At 37.6% G+C, this 20,476-nt stretch overlaps 1 protein-coding gene across 4 annotated transcripts in view; it reads left to right on the top strand.

Annotated features, from left to right (window-relative positions):
• MORC1 (MORC family CW-type zinc finger 1) overlaps positions 1 to 20,476 on the top strand; it is a 164,368-nt gene that overhangs the window by 35,946 nt on the left and 107,946 nt on the right. For 2 of the 4 annotated variants that reach the window (XM_042956948.1, XM_042956949.1), the window contains 2 exons: positions 5,116 to 5,241; positions 14,850 to 14,927. In XM_042956948.1, the coding sequence (XP_042812882.1) occupies positions 5,116 to 5,241; positions 14,850 to 14,927 (204 nt within the window). The remainder of the gene's footprint in view (positions 1 to 5,115; positions 5,242 to 14,849; positions 14,928 to 20,476) is intronic. The other 2 variants (XM_042956950.1, XM_042956947.1) reach the window with 1 other exon arrangement.

The raw sequence follows: 20,476 nt of genomic DNA, 5'->3' as shown, positions 1-20,476 counted from the left end.
CTCCTGTAACTCATGTAAGCATTGTACCTGTTCTGTTATGCATGTGATTTCCCTGGGCCATGTTGCTTTTGTGACTTGTCTTCTTAGCATTATAAATATGTTACATATTCAACTTTAAGAGAACTTGCAAGAAAGGACAGATTCTAGTTAAAAAAAAAAGCATGTTGTAGAATTGGCTGTCAGCATAGTGTCCTGTCATACCCCTGGAATCAATCATGGCTTAGGATCTCAGGCAGTTAGGAGAATCTATATGACAAAACAGCTCTGAGAGTGATGATATAATATGGAATAATGGAGTTGAAATTTTGTGCTAAGTAATATTTTGAAATTAGATGCCACGTTGCCAGTGTCTTCCTAAATTGACAGTCATTGGGCAGCATTTCATAATGTCTATAGTTTATGTCTTAACTGAGCTGGCTGCGAACACATCAAAAGTTACAGCTTCACATTGTAATGTATTGCTTGCCATACTGTGGTTATGACAGAAACATTTTCATTACATTGTATCACTTATAACTTTTATTTTAAATTACCTCTTTCAGTTGACATTTCTCTTAGGTATAATCTACCCTAAGATTAAATTTGGCTAGCCCCTTCATAGTTCAGAATTTAAGCTAGTTAAAAATCTTTATGCACTTCTTTGTATTCAAGATAATATAGACCTTGTTAATTTCAACTTTAGGAACTCCTCGGAGATTTTAGCAATAAATTTAGAAAACAGTTTTTGTTATAATATGCAGTATTTTCATGAATAAAAATATGGCACTTCTGAGATATTCCAAAAGGGATCTAATTTAGTCTAGAGTCATTTTTCTCAACTGTGGACCTTACAAGGGCAGTTCAGTGGGAGTCTGTTGGTGCATAGCCGATGTGAATAAATGTAGAGGGTGTCCTGTGAGAGAGTGTTCTGCTCTTCTCTTTCAAGCAACCTTTCTTACATACTACCCTGTCCATTAGGTCTACCATGCAGAGGTTCTCAAAACTTGCAGGGTTAAAGAAATCACCTGGGTAGCTTTAAAAAATTTATATTCTGAGACTCCAGCCACAGAGAATCTGTATTGGTAGATAAGGAGATATGATGCTGACCATGGGACCCCTATTTCTGGCCCTTCTCCTGTCCTTAACAGTTTGGTGACTACACCGGTCCACCCATGATATGTTGTGTACAGAACAACACTTAAAGCAGAACAATGTAGGTAGATTGGGAGAAGAAAGAGGCCACACCGAGGCCAGCTGGAGGCTGAATTAGAGACTTTTTAAGAATGCCAAACACTGAGCAGGGGGCAAACACATAGACTACTCCATCTGCTGTTATATTCTACAGACTTTGAAGCCAGTTACTGCCTTAAAACACTGTCTTCTTTCCGCATAGCTGTCATGTGGCACTGTGTGTGTGTGTGTGTGTGTGTGTGTGTGTATTGGGGAGCATTCTCTCTTCCTTTCTCTAGTTTATTATAGCCAGTTAAATAGAAATGAGAGAGAAAGAGAGATACAAAGATAGAGATATGGGCACTTCTGCCAGAGTTTCAGGTGGAAAAGAAAGACATTTAGGAGTACACAAGAGAAGAGCACTTCTTGGAAAAAATATGTGAAGTAGTTCCTGATGGGGGGAGAATAACACTGTTTTTTTTCTTAGATCTTTTGAAGATAACTTTATTACTTAGTACATTTGGATTTCAGTTTCCCAATGGCCTTATTTATAAAGATTGAGAGCATCGTCATTGAAGATGATCAGTCATTAAAGAGTCTTTCTTGTAAAGGGAACCCCGTTGTTCATTCTACATTAAGCCAACAAAGTCCTGAATAATTATTATTCATTCAACAAATATTAATGGGTGAGGGTGCTACCTTCATGGGGTTTGTAGCCTGATGGGGATGCAGATAAAGACAGAGACACTACTAAGTGGGAAGTGCTGTGATGGGGAGGCACAGAAGAAGGAGGGGAGCCCCAGAAGTACATGATTCACCCAATCTTGGGGAGTGAGGGAAAGCTTCAAGAGGCCGTGAGATCTCAAGTTGCATCCTGAAGGGGGAAAAGGAGCTAACCAAAAATTGCCAAGGAATTGAATGTGCTAAGGCATAGGGATAAGAAAGCATGACCCATATCTAGAGAACCAAGAGCGTTCCTAAATGCCTAGACTAAAGCTGGCAAGAGATGGGGCTGGAGAGTTTAGTGGTCATCAGATCATGAAGGACCTCATACCGCATATAAAGTTCACAAGTTATACTGAGTAGCCCATTTCATATGTAGATTTTATATTTAGCCTTCTTCATCTTCTTTCTATCACAGACATCACAATAGCATAAGAAGTATTGCCATTCTGTTTGTTACAAATAAATAGGAACTTTCCAAAGTGGCATGTGTGTAGAAAAGGGTTAACATAGAAGTCTTTGTCCTTAGAAAATCTAGCTGTCAAGGTTGGGCCTTGGGAACTTGGCTGGTAAAGTTCTGGGAACTTGGCTGGTAAAGGCCCCTACACTGATAGAAAACTTTTCCTAACATTTAAGGTTGGTTTACTATATCTAGTCTATGCAAATAATATGGTTATGCTGGAATTTTGATACATGCTGGCAGAGGGTACTTATGTGACCACCCCCCATAAAACCCTTCAGTGCTGTCTCTGATGGCTTCCTTAGGCAGAAACATCACACATGTGTTGCTGCATTTTCATAGGTGGGGGAAGAATGCCCTCTGTTTGACCCTGAGAGGGAGAAAACACAAGAAAGCTGCAGTTGGATTCCTCCGCACCCCACCTATCTTTCCCCATTATGATCCGCTGTATACCCTTACTGCATCACTGTGATAAAACTTAGCCATAAGTGCAATTCTGTGCTAAGTCCCATGAGTGATTCTAGTGAATTTCCTAACAGAAAGGAGGTCTTAAGCATCACCAATACACCTGCTATGACTATTTACTTATAGATATTGATTGGATGAGTACAAAAAGTGAGTTATAAAATGCTGGAAGTACTAGTTTCCTTATTTTGTTTTTGTGTGCGTGTGTATGTGTGTGCATATATATGTGTGTGTGTATGTGTGTGTGTATATATATATATATATATATATATTAGACCCATATATACCCATATATATTGTATATCTATATTTTTTAGAAATTCTTTTTTTTTTAACATTTCTTTATTTTTGAGTGAGACAGAGACAGAGTGTAAGTGGGGGAGGGGCAGAGAGAAAAGGAGACAGAATCTGGAGCAGGCTTCAGGCTCTGAGCAGGCTGTCAGCACAGAGCCGGATGCGGGGCTTGAACTCACAAACTGCAAGATCATGACCTGAGCCGAAGTTGGACACTCAACCAACTGAGCCACCTGGGTACCCCTGTATATATATATATATATTTTTTTTTTTTTAAACCCAAATTTGTCTAACCCAGTTTGATCTTTCATCATTATTTCTCAAATTATCAGACTTGGCTTTAAATTACTTCTGACTTTTACTTTCAAATGACAGAGATGTGTTAGCGTTTAGGAGAGTCAAAGAAAGCTACTGGCTTTAAGGGCAATTTTTATTTTATTTTTTTATTAAAAAACATTTTTTTAATGTTTATTTTTTGAGGGAGAGAGACAGAGCATGAGCGGGGGAGGGGCAGAGACAGAGAGGGAGATGCAGAATCCAAAACAGGCTCCAAGCTCCAGGCTCCGCGCTGTCAGCACAGAGCCCGATGCGAGGCTCGAACTCAGGAACGGTGAGATCATGATCTGAGCCAAAGTCGGACACTCAACCAACTGAGCCACCCAGGTGCCCCAAGGGCAATTTTTAATCAACAGATCCAGAAAGGATTTGAATAAATGGCAGAAGTCCTTGGAAGATTTATAGTGTCTCCAGGCGACTTTTTTTTCCTTTTTTTTTTAACAGGTGAGGATTTACTTGATTGTGCAGCATCTGATTATTGTGCTACACCATAATGCAGACAACCTCCCTGGTCGTATTAAAAGATGCATTAGTATTTATGGAGTAATAGCCATGGACTAGGTACTTTTTATATAATTTATATTGGGAAATTTTACTCAAGTCTTACTTGAAAAGAATTTCCTTTTAAACGAAAGAAATCCTAAAAGAACTTATAACCAACCAGAAAATCCTTGGCTTTCTTTCGGGCTTCATGTTCATTTTGATAAATTCCTTGGAGCTCTCTCCTTTCTTACTGAGTAACTGGCAGTGGTCTGTGACTCTGTTGAGCACTTCCCCTCAGACAGGATTTATGTTTCCTTTCCATCATCTTTGTCTCCCTCTAGGCATGATGGGCATAGGGCTCCCTGCTTTCTACTTGACCTAGTAGCCTTTTCTGGGACCCAGTAGGTAAAGAATGCTGCTTCCTAAGCATAGCTGGGTTTGTTTTTGATCTTTATTTCTTGTCTAATTGGAGAAGATTTACAGTTCGTAAATGGACTTTAATATAGAAGGTCCCTGGAGTTAGGATACAGCAACAGAGTGATTTCCCAGCAACGTGCAGTTTTACAAGGTTAGCTTTCTTCGTAAGCCTGTTTACATTGTGTCTGCTCCCATTTTACTGCCTTTCCGTCCTTTATTTTTCTTTCTCCTCTCTCACTTACCACATCAGACTTCTCCCCTCAGCTGGCCATAAATACTTAATGCTTACTGCATTTGCAGAATGAAGTTTTATATTTCTTGTTTATAATTTTCAATGCAAATGAAGCATTTTTATTGTTTTTCTCCATTTATATTAACTTCATGGAAACATTTCGTATTCCTGTGGGCCTAGATTCTTTTTGTTACATTTGAGCAGGGGGATTGTTTTGTTTGTTCGACTTGGTTTTGTCCTTCCGATCCAACAGCTTTAATGGAAAGTGTATTTTCTATTGCTGGTGTAAGTCTACTTAGAATCAGTTGCCAACAAAAAACTGGTTCTAATCGAAGGATAGGTTATTTATGTAGCCCTTTATATTTAGAGGCCTGCCTAATGAGGTTATGTGAGTGTTGCAAGATTCGCTGGAGTGTGTTGTCATTAGGTTTAGAAGAAAAGTTCCTGAAGCTGCTGGTGGTAACCGTCATAACCTGTTAGTCTGATTTTTTTTCTTCTGAAAGACATGGCATTTTTGCATCCTTTATAGTGTGGTCTTTGGTATTTTCTATTCTAGTTTTCCAGAGAGATGGTCATTCAGAGCCTACACATCTGTTCTGTATTTTGAACCTTGGATGAGAATATTCATTCAGGCCAAAAGAGTTCAGACAAAACACCTATGTTATTGCCTCTACAGACCCAGGTAACTCACCTTCTTTAAATTATCTTCATAGTTTTTATTTTCTAAAATCAATAGGCTCCTCCCCCAAATCGTTTAAGTGATTTGATAGTAAGAATTTTATAATTTGATAGTAAGATTTTACAATTTGATGGTAAGATTTTTACTATGGTAAATAAAATTCAGACTGCTTCTGAAAGGTTTACTGAGCAGTAATCACGTGTAACAAATATTTGGCCATAATAGCCACAAATTGCAGGGAACCCTCTTAAGTTAAATAACCACTCCAAGTAGGAATTTGTTTTTGACTTATTGAATCTTAGGTGCTTTGATTGTGATCAGTTCCATTATAAAAATCACAGTTCACTTATATTTCTGTTTACACAATTTGAACTATTAAATCATACACATGTGTATGTATATTTTATGTATGGAATGAACACATTTATAAACACTGTGTGGTTCAGTTATATTTTAGTTGTTTTTTACATTTTAGCATGAACTTTTTTTATTATACCACAATAAGTCTTGTTAATGTGCATAAGCATACATAGTTATAAATTTTTCTTAATGATAAAAACTTTTAAGATCTACTCTCTTAGCAACTTTCAACTATGCATTACAGTATTGTTAACTATGTGGTACATTACATCACCATGACTTAGTTATTTTGTAACCAGAAGTCTGTACCAGCATAAACTTTTTTGAAGCTGATATTTGCATATTTTAAATTTATCTTACCCAACTGTATATGCAGTCAGAAGAGTGTATGTGTGTGTGTTGTTTCTGGGTGGTCATTCATTTACTCACCAAACATTTACCAGAGTCTCCTGTGAGTCCTGAGATTGTGTTAGGTACAAAATATAGAAAGATAAGATTAGTTCTGATTTTGAGGAGCTTAATATCTACTGGGAGAAACGTTTAATGTTTCAACACTGTCTCTCTCTATATATGCCTTTTTATATGCATTTTTTTTTTAATTTTCACAGTGACCCTGTGGGTCATGTTTAATTATCACCATTTCAGAGATAAGGAAATGTCATAACTGAACAAGAGCTCAAATATTCTGGCTCCAAAGTCTTTACCAATTCAAATTCTGTGCTCTTTTCCCCTACACTACACTAACTCTTTATAGTAGACCTACATTTGTTATGTTGTCTTATTTTCATGGAAAAGCAGTGGCTGTCCTGGGGCCTTGCAGTCACTTATATCAATATGCCCTAAGTCTAGTTACCATCTGTCACCATACAAACTTATTACAATGACCATATTCCTTGTGGTATACACTACATGTTCATGACTTATTTATTTTATAACTGGAAGTGTGTACCTCTTAATACCCTTCACCTGTTTTGCCTGCCCCAGCCTGTCCCCTCTCTGGTAATCAGTGTTTTGTTTCCTGTATCAGTGAGTCTGTTTCTGTTTTGTTCTGTTTGTTCATTCGTGTTTTTAGATTTCACATGTAAGTGAAATTTTAAGACATTTGTCTTTCTTTGTCTGACTTATTTCATAAAAGCATAATACCCTATAGGTCCATCCATGATTTTACAAATGTCAAGATTTCATTCATTTTTATGAATAATATTCCATTTATGTGTGTGTGTATGTGTGTGTGTGTGTGTGTCCACGCACGCATGCATGTAGGTTGCTTCCATATTGTGGCTATATTGTAGTAAATATTGCTACAATGAACACAGAATTGCATACATCTCTTTGAATTGGTGTTTTTGTTATCTTTGGATAAATACCCAGAAGTGGAATTTCTGGGCTGTATGGTAGTTCTTCTTTTAATTTTTTGAGGAACCCCCATACCATTTTCCACAGTGGCTGTACCAGTTTACATTCCCACCAATAGTGTACAAGGGTTCCTTTTTCTCCACATCTTTGCCAACACTTGTTATTTTTTGTCTTTTTGATGATAGCCAGTCTGACAGGTGTGAGGTGATATCTCATTGTGGGTGTTATTTTTGCATTTCACTAATGAGTAGTGATATTGAGCATCTTTTCATGTGTTTCTTGGTCATCTGTATGTCTTCTTTGGAAAATTGTCTGTGGAAGTCCTTCAGACATTTTTTTTAAATTAGGTTGTTTGGGTTTTTTTGTCACTAAGTTGTGTAAGTTCTTTATGTGTTTGATATTACCTCCTTATTGATTGTTTGATTTGCAGATAGATTCTCCCATTCAGTAGGTGGCGTTTTCTTTTTTGGTGGTGTCTTTGTCTGTTTTTGGTATCAGAGTAATGCTGGCCTCACAAAATGGGTTTGGAAGCATTCCTTCCCTTCTAATTTTTTGGAATAATTTGAGAAGGATAAGTACTAACTGAATGTTTGTTAGAATTCACCCATGAAGCCATCTGGTCTTGGACTTCTGTTTTGTAGAGTTTTGAAATTATTGATTTAATTTCATTACTTGTAATCTCACATTTTCTCTTCTTCATGATTCAGTCTGGAAGCTTGTGGGTTTCTAGGAATTTAATTTTCCCAGGTTTTCCATTTTACTGGCATATAATTATTTGTTGTAGTCTCTTCTAATTCTTATGTATTTCTGTGATGTCAATTATAACTTTCCAATTTTCATTTCTGATTTTATGTATTTGGGCCCTCTCTCTTTTTTTTTGATGTCTGGCTAGAGGTTTATTGATTTTGTTTATCTTTTTTTTTTATTTTTTAGTGTTTTAATTTTTTTATTTTTATTTTTTTTATTTTTGAAACAGAGAGAGACAGATCATGAGCAGGGGAGAGGCAGAAAGAAAGGGAGACACAGATGCAGGCTCCAGGCTTTGAGCTGTCAGCACAGAGCCTGACGCAGGGCTCGAACTCATGGGCTGTGAGATCATGACCTGAGCCAAAGTCGGACGCTTAACTGACTGAGCCACTCAGGTGCCCCTTGTTTATCTTTTCAAAGAAACTTTCCAGTTTAATCTTTTCTATTTAAAATCTCCATTTCAGGGGCGCCTGGGTGGCGCAGTCGGTTAAGCGTCCGACTTCAGCCAGGTCACGATCTCGCGGTCCGTGAGTTCGAGCCCCGCGTCAGGCTCTGGGCTGATGGCTCGGAGCCTGGAGCCTGTTTCCGATTCTGTGTCTCCCTCTCTCTCTGCCCCTCCCCCGTTCATGCTCTGTCTCTCTCTGTCCCCCAAAAAAAAAAAAAAAAAAACAAAAACGTTAAAATCTCCATTTCAATCATTTCCTCTCTGATCTTCATTATTTCCTTCCTTCTACTAACTTAGGTTTCATTTGTTCTTCATTTTCTAGTTACTTTAGATATATAGTTGGATTATCTATTTGTGATACTTTACTTTCTAGAGGTAGGCCTGTATTGCTGTGAAATTCCCTCTTAGATCTGCTTATGCTGCATTCCATAGATTTTGTTAAGTTGTCTTTTCATTTTTATTTGTCCTAAGGTATTTTAAAATTTCATCTTTGAGGGGCACCTGGGTGGCTCAGTTAGTTAAGCATCCAACTTCAGCTCAGGTCATGATCTCATGGTTTGTGGGCTCAAGCCCCTCATTGGGCTCTGTGCAGATAGCTCAGAGCCTGGAGCCTACTTTAGATTCTATGTCTCCCTCTCTCTCTGCCCCTCCCCTGCTCACATTCTGTCTCTGTCTCTGTCTCTCTCTCTCTCTCTCTCTCTCTCTAAAAAATAAATAAACCTTAAAAAAGTTGTCTTTGATATTTTTCTTCATTGACCCATGTTGTTTAGTCTCCATTTGTTTGTGTTTTTCTAGCTTTCTTTTTGTAATTAATTTCTGGTTGTATACCCTTGTGATCATAAAAGATGCTTGATATAATTTCAGTCTTCTTGAATTTATTGACACCTGTTTTGTGGCCTAACATGTGATGGAGAATGTTCTACATGCAGTTGAAAAGAATGTGTATTCTCCTGTTTGGGGATGAAATGTTATATGTATATTAAGTCTATCTAATATATCATTTAAGGCCAGTGTTTACTTAACTGATTTTCTGTATGAATGATCTATCCACTGATGTAAGTAGGGTATTAAAGTCTTCTACTATTATTGTATTACTGTCTATTTCTCCTTTATTAATATTTGCTTTTATGTATTTAGGTACAGGTATGTTGGCTGCATAAATATTTATGAATGTTATATCCTCTTGTTGGATTGATCCCTTTATTATAATGTAATGCCTTTTCTTGTGTTACAGTCTTTGTTTCAAAATTTATTTTTCTGACATGAGTACTGCTAGTCCAGCTTTCTTTTTGTTTCCATTTGCATGGTATATCTTTTACCATCCCTTCACTCAGTCTGTTTCTGTCTTTTGGTCTTAAGTGAGTCTTTTGTAGGCAGCATTTAGATGGTTTCTTGTTTGTTGTTTTGTTTCTTTTTTTATCTATTCAGTTACCCTGTGTCTTTTGGTTGGAGCATTTAGTCTATTTGCATTTAAAGTGATTGTTAATAGGCATGTACTTATTGTCATTTTATTGTTTTCTGTTTTTTGGTTTTTTTTTTTTTTTAATTTGAAGTCAAGTTAACATAGAGTATAGTATTGGTTTCAGGAGTACAATTCGCAATTCATCATACATATTCATACATATAACACCCAGTGCTCATCCCAACAAGTGCCCTCCTTAATGCTCATTCCCTTACCCATCTCCCCTCCAACAGCCCTCAGTTCTCTGTAGTTAAGAGTCTCTTATGGTTTGCCTGCCTCTGTTTTTATCATATTTTTCCCTCCCTTTCCCTCTGTTTATCTGTTTTGTCTCTTAAATTCTACATGTGAGTGAAATCACATGATACTTGTCTTTCTCTGCCTGATTTATTTTGCTTAGCATAATGCATTCTAGTTTCATCCACATTGTTGCAAATGGCAAGATTTCATTCTATTTGATTGCCAAGTAATATTCCATTGTATGTATATATACCACATCTTCTTTATCTACTCATCAGTTGATGGACATTCGGGCTCTTTCCTTAATGTAGCTATTGTTGATAGTGCTGCTATAACAGGGGTGCATGTGCCCCTTCAAATCAGCATTTTTGTGTCCTTTGGGTAAGTATCAAGTAGTGCAATTGCTGAGTTGTAGGATAGTTCTATTTTTAATTTTTTGAGGAACCTCCATTCTGTTTTCCAGACTGGCTGCACCAGTTTGCATTCCCACCAGCAGTGGAAAGTGTTCCCCCTTTTCCACATCCTTTCCAATATCTGTTGTTTCCTGAGTTGTTAATTTTAGCCATTCTGACAGGTGTGAGGTGGTATCTCATTGTAGTTATGATTTGTGTTTCCCTGATGATGAGTGATATTGAGTATCTTTTCATGTGTCTGTTAGCCTTCTGGATGCCGTCTTTGGAAAAATGTCTGTTCATATCCTCTGCCATTTCTTCACTGGATTGTTTATTTTTTGGATGTTGAGTTTGGTAAGTTCTTTATAAATTTTGGATACTAACCTTTTATCCAGTATGTCATTTGTAAATATCTTCTCCCATTTCGTCAGTTGCCTTTTAGTTTTGTTGATTGTTTCCTTCACTGTGCAGAAGCTTTTTATCTTGATGAGGTCCCAATAGTTCATTTTTGCTTTTGTTTCCTTTGTCTCTGGAGACATCTCTAGTAAGAAGTTGCTGCAGTTCTGGTTGCTTTTGTAATTCTTCTCTGTTTTTTCCTTCTTCTCTCACTCTTTTCCCCTGTGGTTTGATGGTTTTCTTTAGTGTTATGGTTCTTTTCTCTTTCTTCTCTTTGTATCTATGGTAGGTTTTGTTTTATGGTTACCTTAAGGCTCATATATCTTGGCTTATATATGTAGCAGTCTATTTCAAGCTAATGGTCACTTAAGTTTGGATGTATTCTAAAAGCGCTACATTTCTACACCCCTCCCCTCCATGTTTTGTTTAGTGGTTGATGCACTGCTTTTACTATATATTTGCATTTACCAATGAGATTTTTTTCTTTCTTTCTTTTTTTTTTCCAAAGAGATTTTTTTCTTATTGTATTTTCTTATTTCAAGTTATGGTCTTTACTTTTTTCACTTAACATTTCTTGTAGGCCAGTTTAGTGGTGATGAACTTTTTAAATTTTGCTTGCCTAAGAAACTCTTTATCTCTCCTTGAAGTCAGAATTATAACCTTGCCAGGTATAGTATTCTTGGTTGTAGGTTTTTTCCTTTCAGCACTTGAAATATATCCTGCCATCCCCTTCTGGCCTGCAAAGTTTCTGCTGAAAAATCACCTGATAGCCTTATAGGGTGTCCCTTGTATGTAGATAATTGTTTTTCTCTTGTGGCCTTTAATATTCTTTCTTTATCTTTAAATTTTTCCATTTTAGTTATATGTCTTATTATGAATCTCTTTGGGTTCATCTTGTTTGGGACTCTCTGTAATTTATGGACCCTGGATAAAGGCTTTCTTCCCCAGGTTAGGGATGTTTTCAGCCATTATTTATTCAGATAATATTCTGTCCCTTTCTCTTTTCCTTCTGGGACCCCAGTAATGTCAGTGTTAGTACGCTTGATATTGTCCCAGAGGTTTCTTAAATTGTCATAATTTTTTAAAACTCTTTTTTTGTTGTTGTTCTGATTGGGTAATTTCCACTATTTTTTCTCTCAGTTTGTTGATGCACTCTTCTATATCACCTAATCAGCTGTTGACTTCCCTTAAGTATATTTTTTCATTTCAGTTATTATACTTTTCAGCTCTGATTGGTTCTTTGTTATATTTTCTAACTTTCTGTTGAAATTCTCACTGGGTTCCTCTAGTCTTCGAAGTTCAGTGAGCATCTATCTTTGTGATCATTACTTCGAACTCTTGATCAGGTAAGTTACTTATCTCTGTTTCATTAGAGTTTTTTTCCCGGGGTTTTATCTTGTTCTTTCACTTGGAATTTACTCCTTTGTCTCCTTATTTGTTTGACTTTCCGTGCTCATTTCTATGAATTACGTGGAACAGGTCTTGAAGTAGTGACCTTGTGTAAGGGTGTGTCCTTTGAGTAGACTGCATGTGCCTCGTAGCTTTGGAAGGCCAGATGGATGGCGTATGGGCTGGGGTGTGCCATACCAGGGCTGCTTTGGCAGTGTGGTTGGATTAAGCACAGGCTGGGAAGGTCCTAGAGCATGCTATGTTGGGGCCACCTTCTGAAGATGGTGTGGGACAGGGGCCCAGGACACACTGGTGAGGCTCTAGTAGGCTGGCTAGAGTGCCTGGACCCTGTTCTCATTTGTGCTATCAAGGTGGTGGGGGAAGAATGGTGCTCACTGGTATATTTGACCCTGGAGAGAGTTCTGGCAGTTTCCCACCCATTTAGCAGATTCTCTAGGTTAGTGAATGGATTTCCTTCACTTCAAATCTTGTTGCCCTTTAAACAGTTCTTTTTTCACTCTGCCCCATGGTGGGTGAGTCTGTGAATAGCCCTCCCCCCCACCCCTGCCAGTGATATCCCTCTCTACTGTAGGTTACAGTTACCATTGTTACTGTTTCTCCCTTTCTCCTACCCTTCTCTATCGTTTATTGTGCAGAAGCTGTTCAGTCAGTGTCAGTTCTTCAGGAGGAATTGCTTTATATGTAGGTATACATTCAGTGCATCATGGGAGAAGATGGTCAGGTTCTTCCTACACTGTCATCTTAGACTGCCTTCCTGCTTTACTTTTGATTTCTGATTCTACTGGAGATCATATTTGAAAAGTGAAATATAACATGCCTGAGACTTTCTTTATAAATCTTCTGTTCATTTCCCAATTTGTATCAAAGTGATGCTTCCTTTTCATCAGTCTCATTCTTCTGGGAAGTACCAAGGGTCTCCTGGATCAATCAATATAGCTGATCTTTTCAAATTAAATTGCTTCCATCTTAGTGAGTTTGGGCAAAAAATGTTTTAAGCCAAAGGAAAATGTGGATTTGTCTCTATTTTCTCAGGGAATTCTAGTAAATGGAATTTCATCTATCTAAATTACTGGTATTAAGTGATGACTGTTTCCCATTCTAGCACGTTTTTATTCACCTTTCAAAGTGATATTCTTAGATATATGTTACCAGGAAGTAGATATAATATAAATGCTTATTTTGTTCCTTAAAAGGTAGTTAAGGAGGCTTGTACCTTTGCCAAGTTTCATATGAGGTTCTGATAAACTGTCAAATCTGATACTTGGTATTTACGGAATGGACTGATTTAATCCTTCATAGCTTTATCCTTTAGGATTACCCCTCTCTCTGTTTGCCATATTTACTTGCATATGATTTCCCTTAAAGGTTCTCTGGAGGCAAAATTTTTGTGTAAGAAAGTGTACAGTTCCTTCTATGTTATGTCATACTTAGTGGGTTAGCCTTTTCTTTCTTTCTTTCTTTCTTTCTTTCTTTCTTTCTTTCTTTCTTTCTTTCTTTCTTTCTTTCTTTCTTTTTTTTCTTTTCTTTTTTTTTCTTTTCTTTTCTTTCTTTATTTCTTTCTTTCTTTCTTTCTTTCTTTCTTTCTTTCTTTCTTTCTTTCTTTTCTGGAAAGGCATTATAGCTCTCATGGCTGCATCAGAACAAATTAAATGCTTGGAATGTCCCTATTTGACCAAAGTAGGGGCATGTAAAAGGTATTAAACAGTGATTAAATGCTTTGGCCTCTTGGTCACCCAGAGGTGACCTAAACTTCTAGAAATGAACACTGAAGTATTATTTATAAGAATACATGACTGTACTTTGTGGTTAGTCATTTTCTGTATTTTTGTAGCAAACAGAAAAAAGAATACTGTGGGTAAAATTGTAGTTGCTTTAGCTAATTTTATCCCAAGGCCTCTAACAGGTTCAGAAGAGGACTAGATAGGAATTTTTGGTGTCATTTCATTGGTTTCCTTCCTTGGTCATATTCTGTTCATTACTTTTTATCAGTAACTTGTATATAAAACAAACATGTTTGAATTCATGTTTGACCCTGAATTAGGAGGAATCTCTCCCAGTAGGCATAACAGAAACAATATATGAAAGAGTTAAAGTCCAAAAGATAAATGTGGTGTAACTAATGTAACTAAACCTGAGTTTAGGTTTTAAAAATCTATCATGTAAGTATAGACTGGAAAGTGATTTACATGAAAAAAAGAAGCATAGACGTCTTAATTGATCACAAGCTTAGTATAAGCTGAGAGTGTGACAGAGTTGCTAAAATATTTATGGAACTTAACAAGATGGTGATGGTACTGATAAACCATATCCTGCTTACACTGTGTCTAGAGTGTGATGTTTGGATGGGGATGCTTTAGGAGGGACATGGATTTACCAGGTTACAGAAAATGACCTGGTAGGGGGTCATTGATAGAATTGAGCATCATTTTATGTAGGAGAGAAAGGCCTTAATGAAAATGTGATAGCCTTGTCATGTGATAGGTGGTAGTTCAGAGAGCAGAACTTGGATGGCTGAATAGAAGTAGAAGACAGAGCTAGCTCAGCATGGGAGTGTTAGGCTGTTTTTGCAAGGAAGAGGCACACAGATTACCTTTTTCCTTTGGCGTTTGGTATAAGGATATTCAGAGAAGTCATGTAATTCACTGCTGACAGCTCAGAGCCTGGAGCCTGTTTCAGATTCTATGCCTCCCTCTCTCTCTGACCCTCCCCCCCGTTCATGCTCTGTCTCTCTCTGTCTCAAAAATAAATAAACGTTTAAAAAAATTTTTAAAGATCTTCATTCATCATTAAAACTTCTTTGCCATAGACCCCTAATACTGAAAGGAGCCCAAATGATGTGGAATTGGAGTCAACCTGCTTTCTCATTGGAGCAGCAAGGCTCTTTGTAAGTTATTCAGGGACACTAAGTTTATGGTTTGCTATTGAATACTCTGCAATACTATGCTTGTGGGACAGTCTTTTAATTTTCTAGGAATGCTTTGTACCCTCTTGTATCCCACCCACTTAAGTAGACTAATAACACTTTAAAAGTATTTCTTTTGTAAACTGTACATCTTATGTGTCCCTTCATGAATTTGTATAATCTGAATTATTTAATCTTTTGTTATACAGTGGTAGTCGAAAACAAAATTTGGATCAGCCAAACCTGGATCTGAGTTTTGATTTTGTCATTTACTAGCTGTGGACCTTCGGCAGTACCTTAAGCCTGACACTTCACCACCGTGCATTGAGAATTCCTCTGCCATTTAGGATTGTTGTGAGGATTAAAATAAAAATATGTTTTTTTAATAGGGTTTTTAATGTTTTTATTTTATTTTTGAGAGAGAAGACAAGCACGGGAGGGGCAGAGAGAGAGGGAGACAGAGGATCTGAAGCAGGCTCTATGCTGACAGCAGAGAGCCCATTGTGGGACTCGAACTCACAAATTGTGAGATCATGACCTGAGCCAAAGGCAGACGATTAATGACTGAGTCACCCAGATGCCCCCATAATATGTTTTGTTTTAAACATGAAAATACTCAGCACACTTCTCGACATACTCGCAAATAAACATTATTTACATTATGTACGTTACTGTACAACTGGATCATGTCAAGTGGACGGAATGACCACCCTATGCAAGGCAGTCTTGTAGGCATTTGGGATTCAGCGCAGCAACAACAGAAGGGTCCTTCCCTCATAAAGCTTACGTTCTAAGTGGCTTCCTAATAAAAGTAACCATCTGTTATTTCTCAGTTCCTATAGGTCAGAAATTGGAGAGTGGTTCTGTGGGGTGCTTTTATCTTGGGATCCCTCATGAAGTTGCCAAGAGATTTTGCCTGGGGTTGCTAGAGGCTTGGTGGGAGCTGGAGGCTACACTTCCAAGGTGGCTGACTTCACATGGCTGGCAGCTTGGTTCCTCTTTATAGGGACCACTGCACTGGGCATCTTGAGTGCTTTCATGGCACAGGAAATGGCTTCTACCAGAGGGAGCAATTCAGGAAAACAAAGTAGAAACTGCAGTCTTTTAGAACCTGGTCTCAAAAGTCACATGCCATCATTTCTACCATGCTTTTTTGGTCACACGGGTCAGCCTGGATTCAGTGTGGGAGGGCACTGCACAAAGGCACAGATATCAGGGGTGAGTAACTCTGTCAGAGGACATCTTGGAGGGTGGGCACCACAGTAAGTCATGAAAGAATTTTATGGGAAGACATTTCCAGGAAGAGAGGAGAGTAAGTGCAAAGATAGGCTAAAAGGGCGAGCATGGCTCGAGCACAGTGATTAGGAAGAGGTGAGGTAGATGTGGGCAGATGCTGTAGGGTCTTGAGCAACGTGACAAGAAGTGGTTGTATTGAGAATATAAAGAGTTTTGAGAAAAGAGCATTACCTGATTTATGCTTTTAAAAGATTATTCTGGCTGCTGAGTGGAGAATTGATTTTATATGGGGCAAGAAAGGAGGAAGGGAGATGAATTAGGATACCATTACTGTATTCCAGGTGAGAAATTACTGTGGCCTGGGCTGGAGTGGTGAGTATCATTCAGTTTATAGATCTAATGTAAAGACAGAGCCACCAAGACTTCCTGATGGCTTGGATGTGGAGTGGAGAGGAACTTAGGAGCCATGAATGCCTTCTAAGTCTTTTGCCTGAGCAAAATCTTAAGAATGATAGGGAAGATACAGGGTAGAGGTTAGGAGTGATGGTCAATGGAGTTATTTCTACTCATTCTGGTTGTACTAAGTTTGAGTGGTCTACCTGACATCCAGGTCTAGCTATTGACATTGTACTGGCCAGAAAATTTTTGATCATGCCCCATTACATGTTTTGATGAATAATTAAGGACTATAACTATTTTATAGTATGAATAAACCAGGTAAAGTCTCATAATGTAAAAAGAATAATTATGTTTGTGGATACTGCAACATGGTTATAGTTCATAATTGTGGGCTAATTTTATCTGCATAAGTAAGTTTGGAACTGTAGTTTTCTTTACTTGTAGTCTGTTTTTTTTTTCCAAATTTTAAATTTAAAATACTATATATTAGCCAAAATGTTGTGTACAAATTGTACATGTCAGTATTAAATGCCAATGAAAGTTTAAATTTCTGAAGGTGGTTATGATCGAAATAGTCACTCAGAATGCTTTATAGCAATGCTCTATACTTCTGCACAATAAAACCTTAAAATTTACTGTTTTTTCATATTTTTATTTCTCTTGAGGGTGAGGAGTTCTATTTTGCTCTTAAAAATGTAAAACTAGGGGCGCCTGGGTGGCTCAGTCGGTTAAGCAGCCGACTTCGGCTCAGGTCATGATCTCGCGGTCTGTGAGTTTGAGCCCCGCGTCAGGCTCTGTGCTGACAGCTCAGAGCCTGGAGCCTGTTTCAGATTCTGTGTCTCCCTCTCTCTCTGCCCCTCCCCCGTTCATGCTGTCTCTCTCTGTCTCAAAAATAAATAAAAACGTTAAAAAAATTAAAAAAAAATTTAAAACTAATAAAAATTCAAATAATACAGAGTTAGATATTGGAAAAAATCAAGTAACTTATACTTTTATAAGTTACTTTTATACTTTTTTAAAACATAAAATTTAGGGGTGCCTGGGTGGCTCATTTGGTTAAATTTCCAACTCTTGATTTCTGCTCAGGTCATGATCTCGCAGTTTGTGAGTTCAAGCCCTGTGTCTGGCTCTGCGTTGACAGCATGGAACCTGCTTGGGATTCTGTCTCTCTCTCTGCCCCTCCCCCACGTGCACTGTCTGTCTCTATCAAAATAAATAAATAAACTTTAAAGAAAAAACATAAAATTTATACGCAACTTGCTCTTTTCACTTACAAATTATCTCTTGAAGATCTTTCTCTGTCATCATTAAATATTTTATACAGTACTTTATTTAACTGTTTATTGATATATATTCAAGATTTTTGGAGTTTTTATTGTTACAGTGCTAAAGTTTTATTGTTACAGGACATGTTTGGTCATCATTTGACAGATGTATATTTATGCTAATATGCCATTATTTCTGTAGAACAGACACAGAAGTAAATTTCTGAGTCAGAAGATAGGAACACAACTAATTTTGATGGGCACACCATTAATTTACCCTCCGAGAAGTAGACTCAATTTATTTTCACACCCTTTTGTCTGGTTCCATATCTACACTTGTTATTAATAGTATTTTCTGTTTTCATTTTTACCATTCTAAGGAGCAAAACTTTTATACTGTTTTAGTTTTCATTTTCCTCAATAGTTTTCTTTTTTCTTTTAGAAAGATTTTATTTTTAAGTAATTTCTACACCCAGCGTGGGGCTCGAACTTATAACCCCAAGACCAAGAGTTGCATGCTCTACTGACTGAGCCAGCCGGGCGCCTCTCAATACTTTTCATTGACTTTATGTTTTCTCAGCTCCTTTAGAAGAAAATATTCAATAAATTGTTTTATGTAGAAAGTGAACATAAAATATTTGAATGCAGTCATTGGAAAAAAACAGAGAGGTAGAAAGTGAAATGTGTGAGGAAGAGTGAAGGCCTAAAATGTGGCAAAACAAGGTGGTATAGAGAGAAGGCAGAAACAGTGTGGAGGTGAAGGCTGTGGGCTAGGGTTGTGGGCAGAAGTGTAAAATAAAAGTAAAGTTTGGGAGATGGGTTTGGAAAAAATTCTAACCACTGTGAAACTGAAGGCCCAGTCCTGGAGGGAACACCATGCCCCTGCCATCAGTTGCAAGGAGGGAGGAGCTGACAGCCAGAGGGGCTCTCTTCCTTATCCTCCAAGGGATACATTACTCTGGGTTTTAAAGGAATTTTTTTTTAAGTTTATTTGTTTATTTTGAGAGAGAGACAGCATGAGTGGGGGAGGGACAGAGAGAGAGACAGACAGACAGAGAATCCCAAGCAGGCACCTTGCTGCCAGCACAGAGCCTGACGCAGGGGCTTGAACTCACGAAACCATGAGATCATGACCTTAGCCCAAACCAAGAGTTGGATGCTTGACCGACGGAGCCACCCAGGTGCCCCTTAAAGGCATTTTTATCTGCAAGAGTCTACCAGTAGGAAAAATTAGAAGTGTCTGGCTGAGGTAGACTTCCAGTTAAGGATGAGGATTTGACTGAAAATTGTTTCCTTTATAGGAATGGGCAGATTCATCACACTGAACTTGCACAAGAATATATATTTCATTGTTAGCTTTTTGTAATTGTTATGTACAATTGTAAAATTTAAATTGTGAAAGTATGCAGAGCATCTGAGATGTTTCAGATCATCTGGGACCAGGTTGTCTCAGTGACACAAACTGCAAACAGAGCACATGTTGTTTTGGTCTTTGTTGTTTAAAATTGAGCACTAATGCATAGTTGGCATTCTTTTGTGCCACTTTTACTTTCTAGGGTATAAGCATGAAGCATGGAGTCTGTGAAATGCTATAAAGTATGACCTATAAAATAGTTTAATTCATATCATCTTTAAAGGATCACTTCATTGTTCAGCTTCTCCTTAATTTCACTTTAGTTTAAAAAAAGTGACTTCAAATGAATGATTCAAACCAGATTAAGTATGCGATTAATATGTGACTTTTAAAAAACAAATGGCAATTCCAGTATATAGAGACCCAATAATTTTTTTGCTTTAAAACTTAGGTTTTGCTGTTGTCTAAATGTCTTCGAGACTGATTTGAAATACACCTAGGTTATGACTTAATAATGTTCATTGTGAAAGAAAATCAAGGGAAAAAACTGAGAATTACCTTACTTTAGATTTTATGGATGTTCCTTTCTTGTGACTAACTATAATCTCATTGGAAAATGAACATTAAAGTTAGCAATAAAGAGACAAAGTTAGTTATTATAACGAACTATTCGTGAAACCATAGAAGTAGATGAATATAGGATGACATTTGTTTTTAAATAATTTTTAATTGTTAAGTTTTAAATAATTTTTAGTTATTTTCAGTGTTTTAAAAATAATTTTAAATAATTTTAAAGTTTATTTATTTTGAGAGAGAGCACAAGCAGGGAAGGGGCAGAGAGAGAGGGAGAGAGAGAAGAACCCCAAGCAGGCTCCACACTGTCAGCACAGAGCCCGATGTGGGGCTCCATCTCACAACAGTAAGATCATGACCTGAGCTGAAATCAAGAGTCAGGCACTTAACTAACTAAGCCACCCAGATGCCCCTGGTTATTTTATAACAGTAAGTCTTTTCAGGGAGATAACTGGACAAGCTTGTATAAATCCTTCAGAGTCTTTTTTTTTTTTAATTTTTTTTTTTAACATTTATTTATTTTTGAGACAGAGAGAGACAGAGCATGAACAGGGGAGGGGCAGAGAGAGAGGGAGACACAGAATCTGAAACAGGCTCCAGGCTCTGAGCTGTCAGCACAGAGCCCGACGCGGGGCTCGAACTCACGGACCGTGAGATCATGACCTGAGCCGAAGTCGGATGCTTAACCGACCAAGCCACCCAGG

This window comes from Panthera tigris, chromosome C2 (assembly GCF_018350195.1).
Source record: "Panthera tigris isolate Pti1 chromosome C2, P.tigris_Pti1_mat1.1, whole genome shotgun sequence".
NCBI lineage: Eukaryota > Metazoa > Chordata > Mammalia > Carnivora > Felidae > Panthera > Panthera tigris.
Note: the sequence above shows the minus strand (reverse complement) of the source record. Positions and strands in the feature narration are given on the sequence as shown.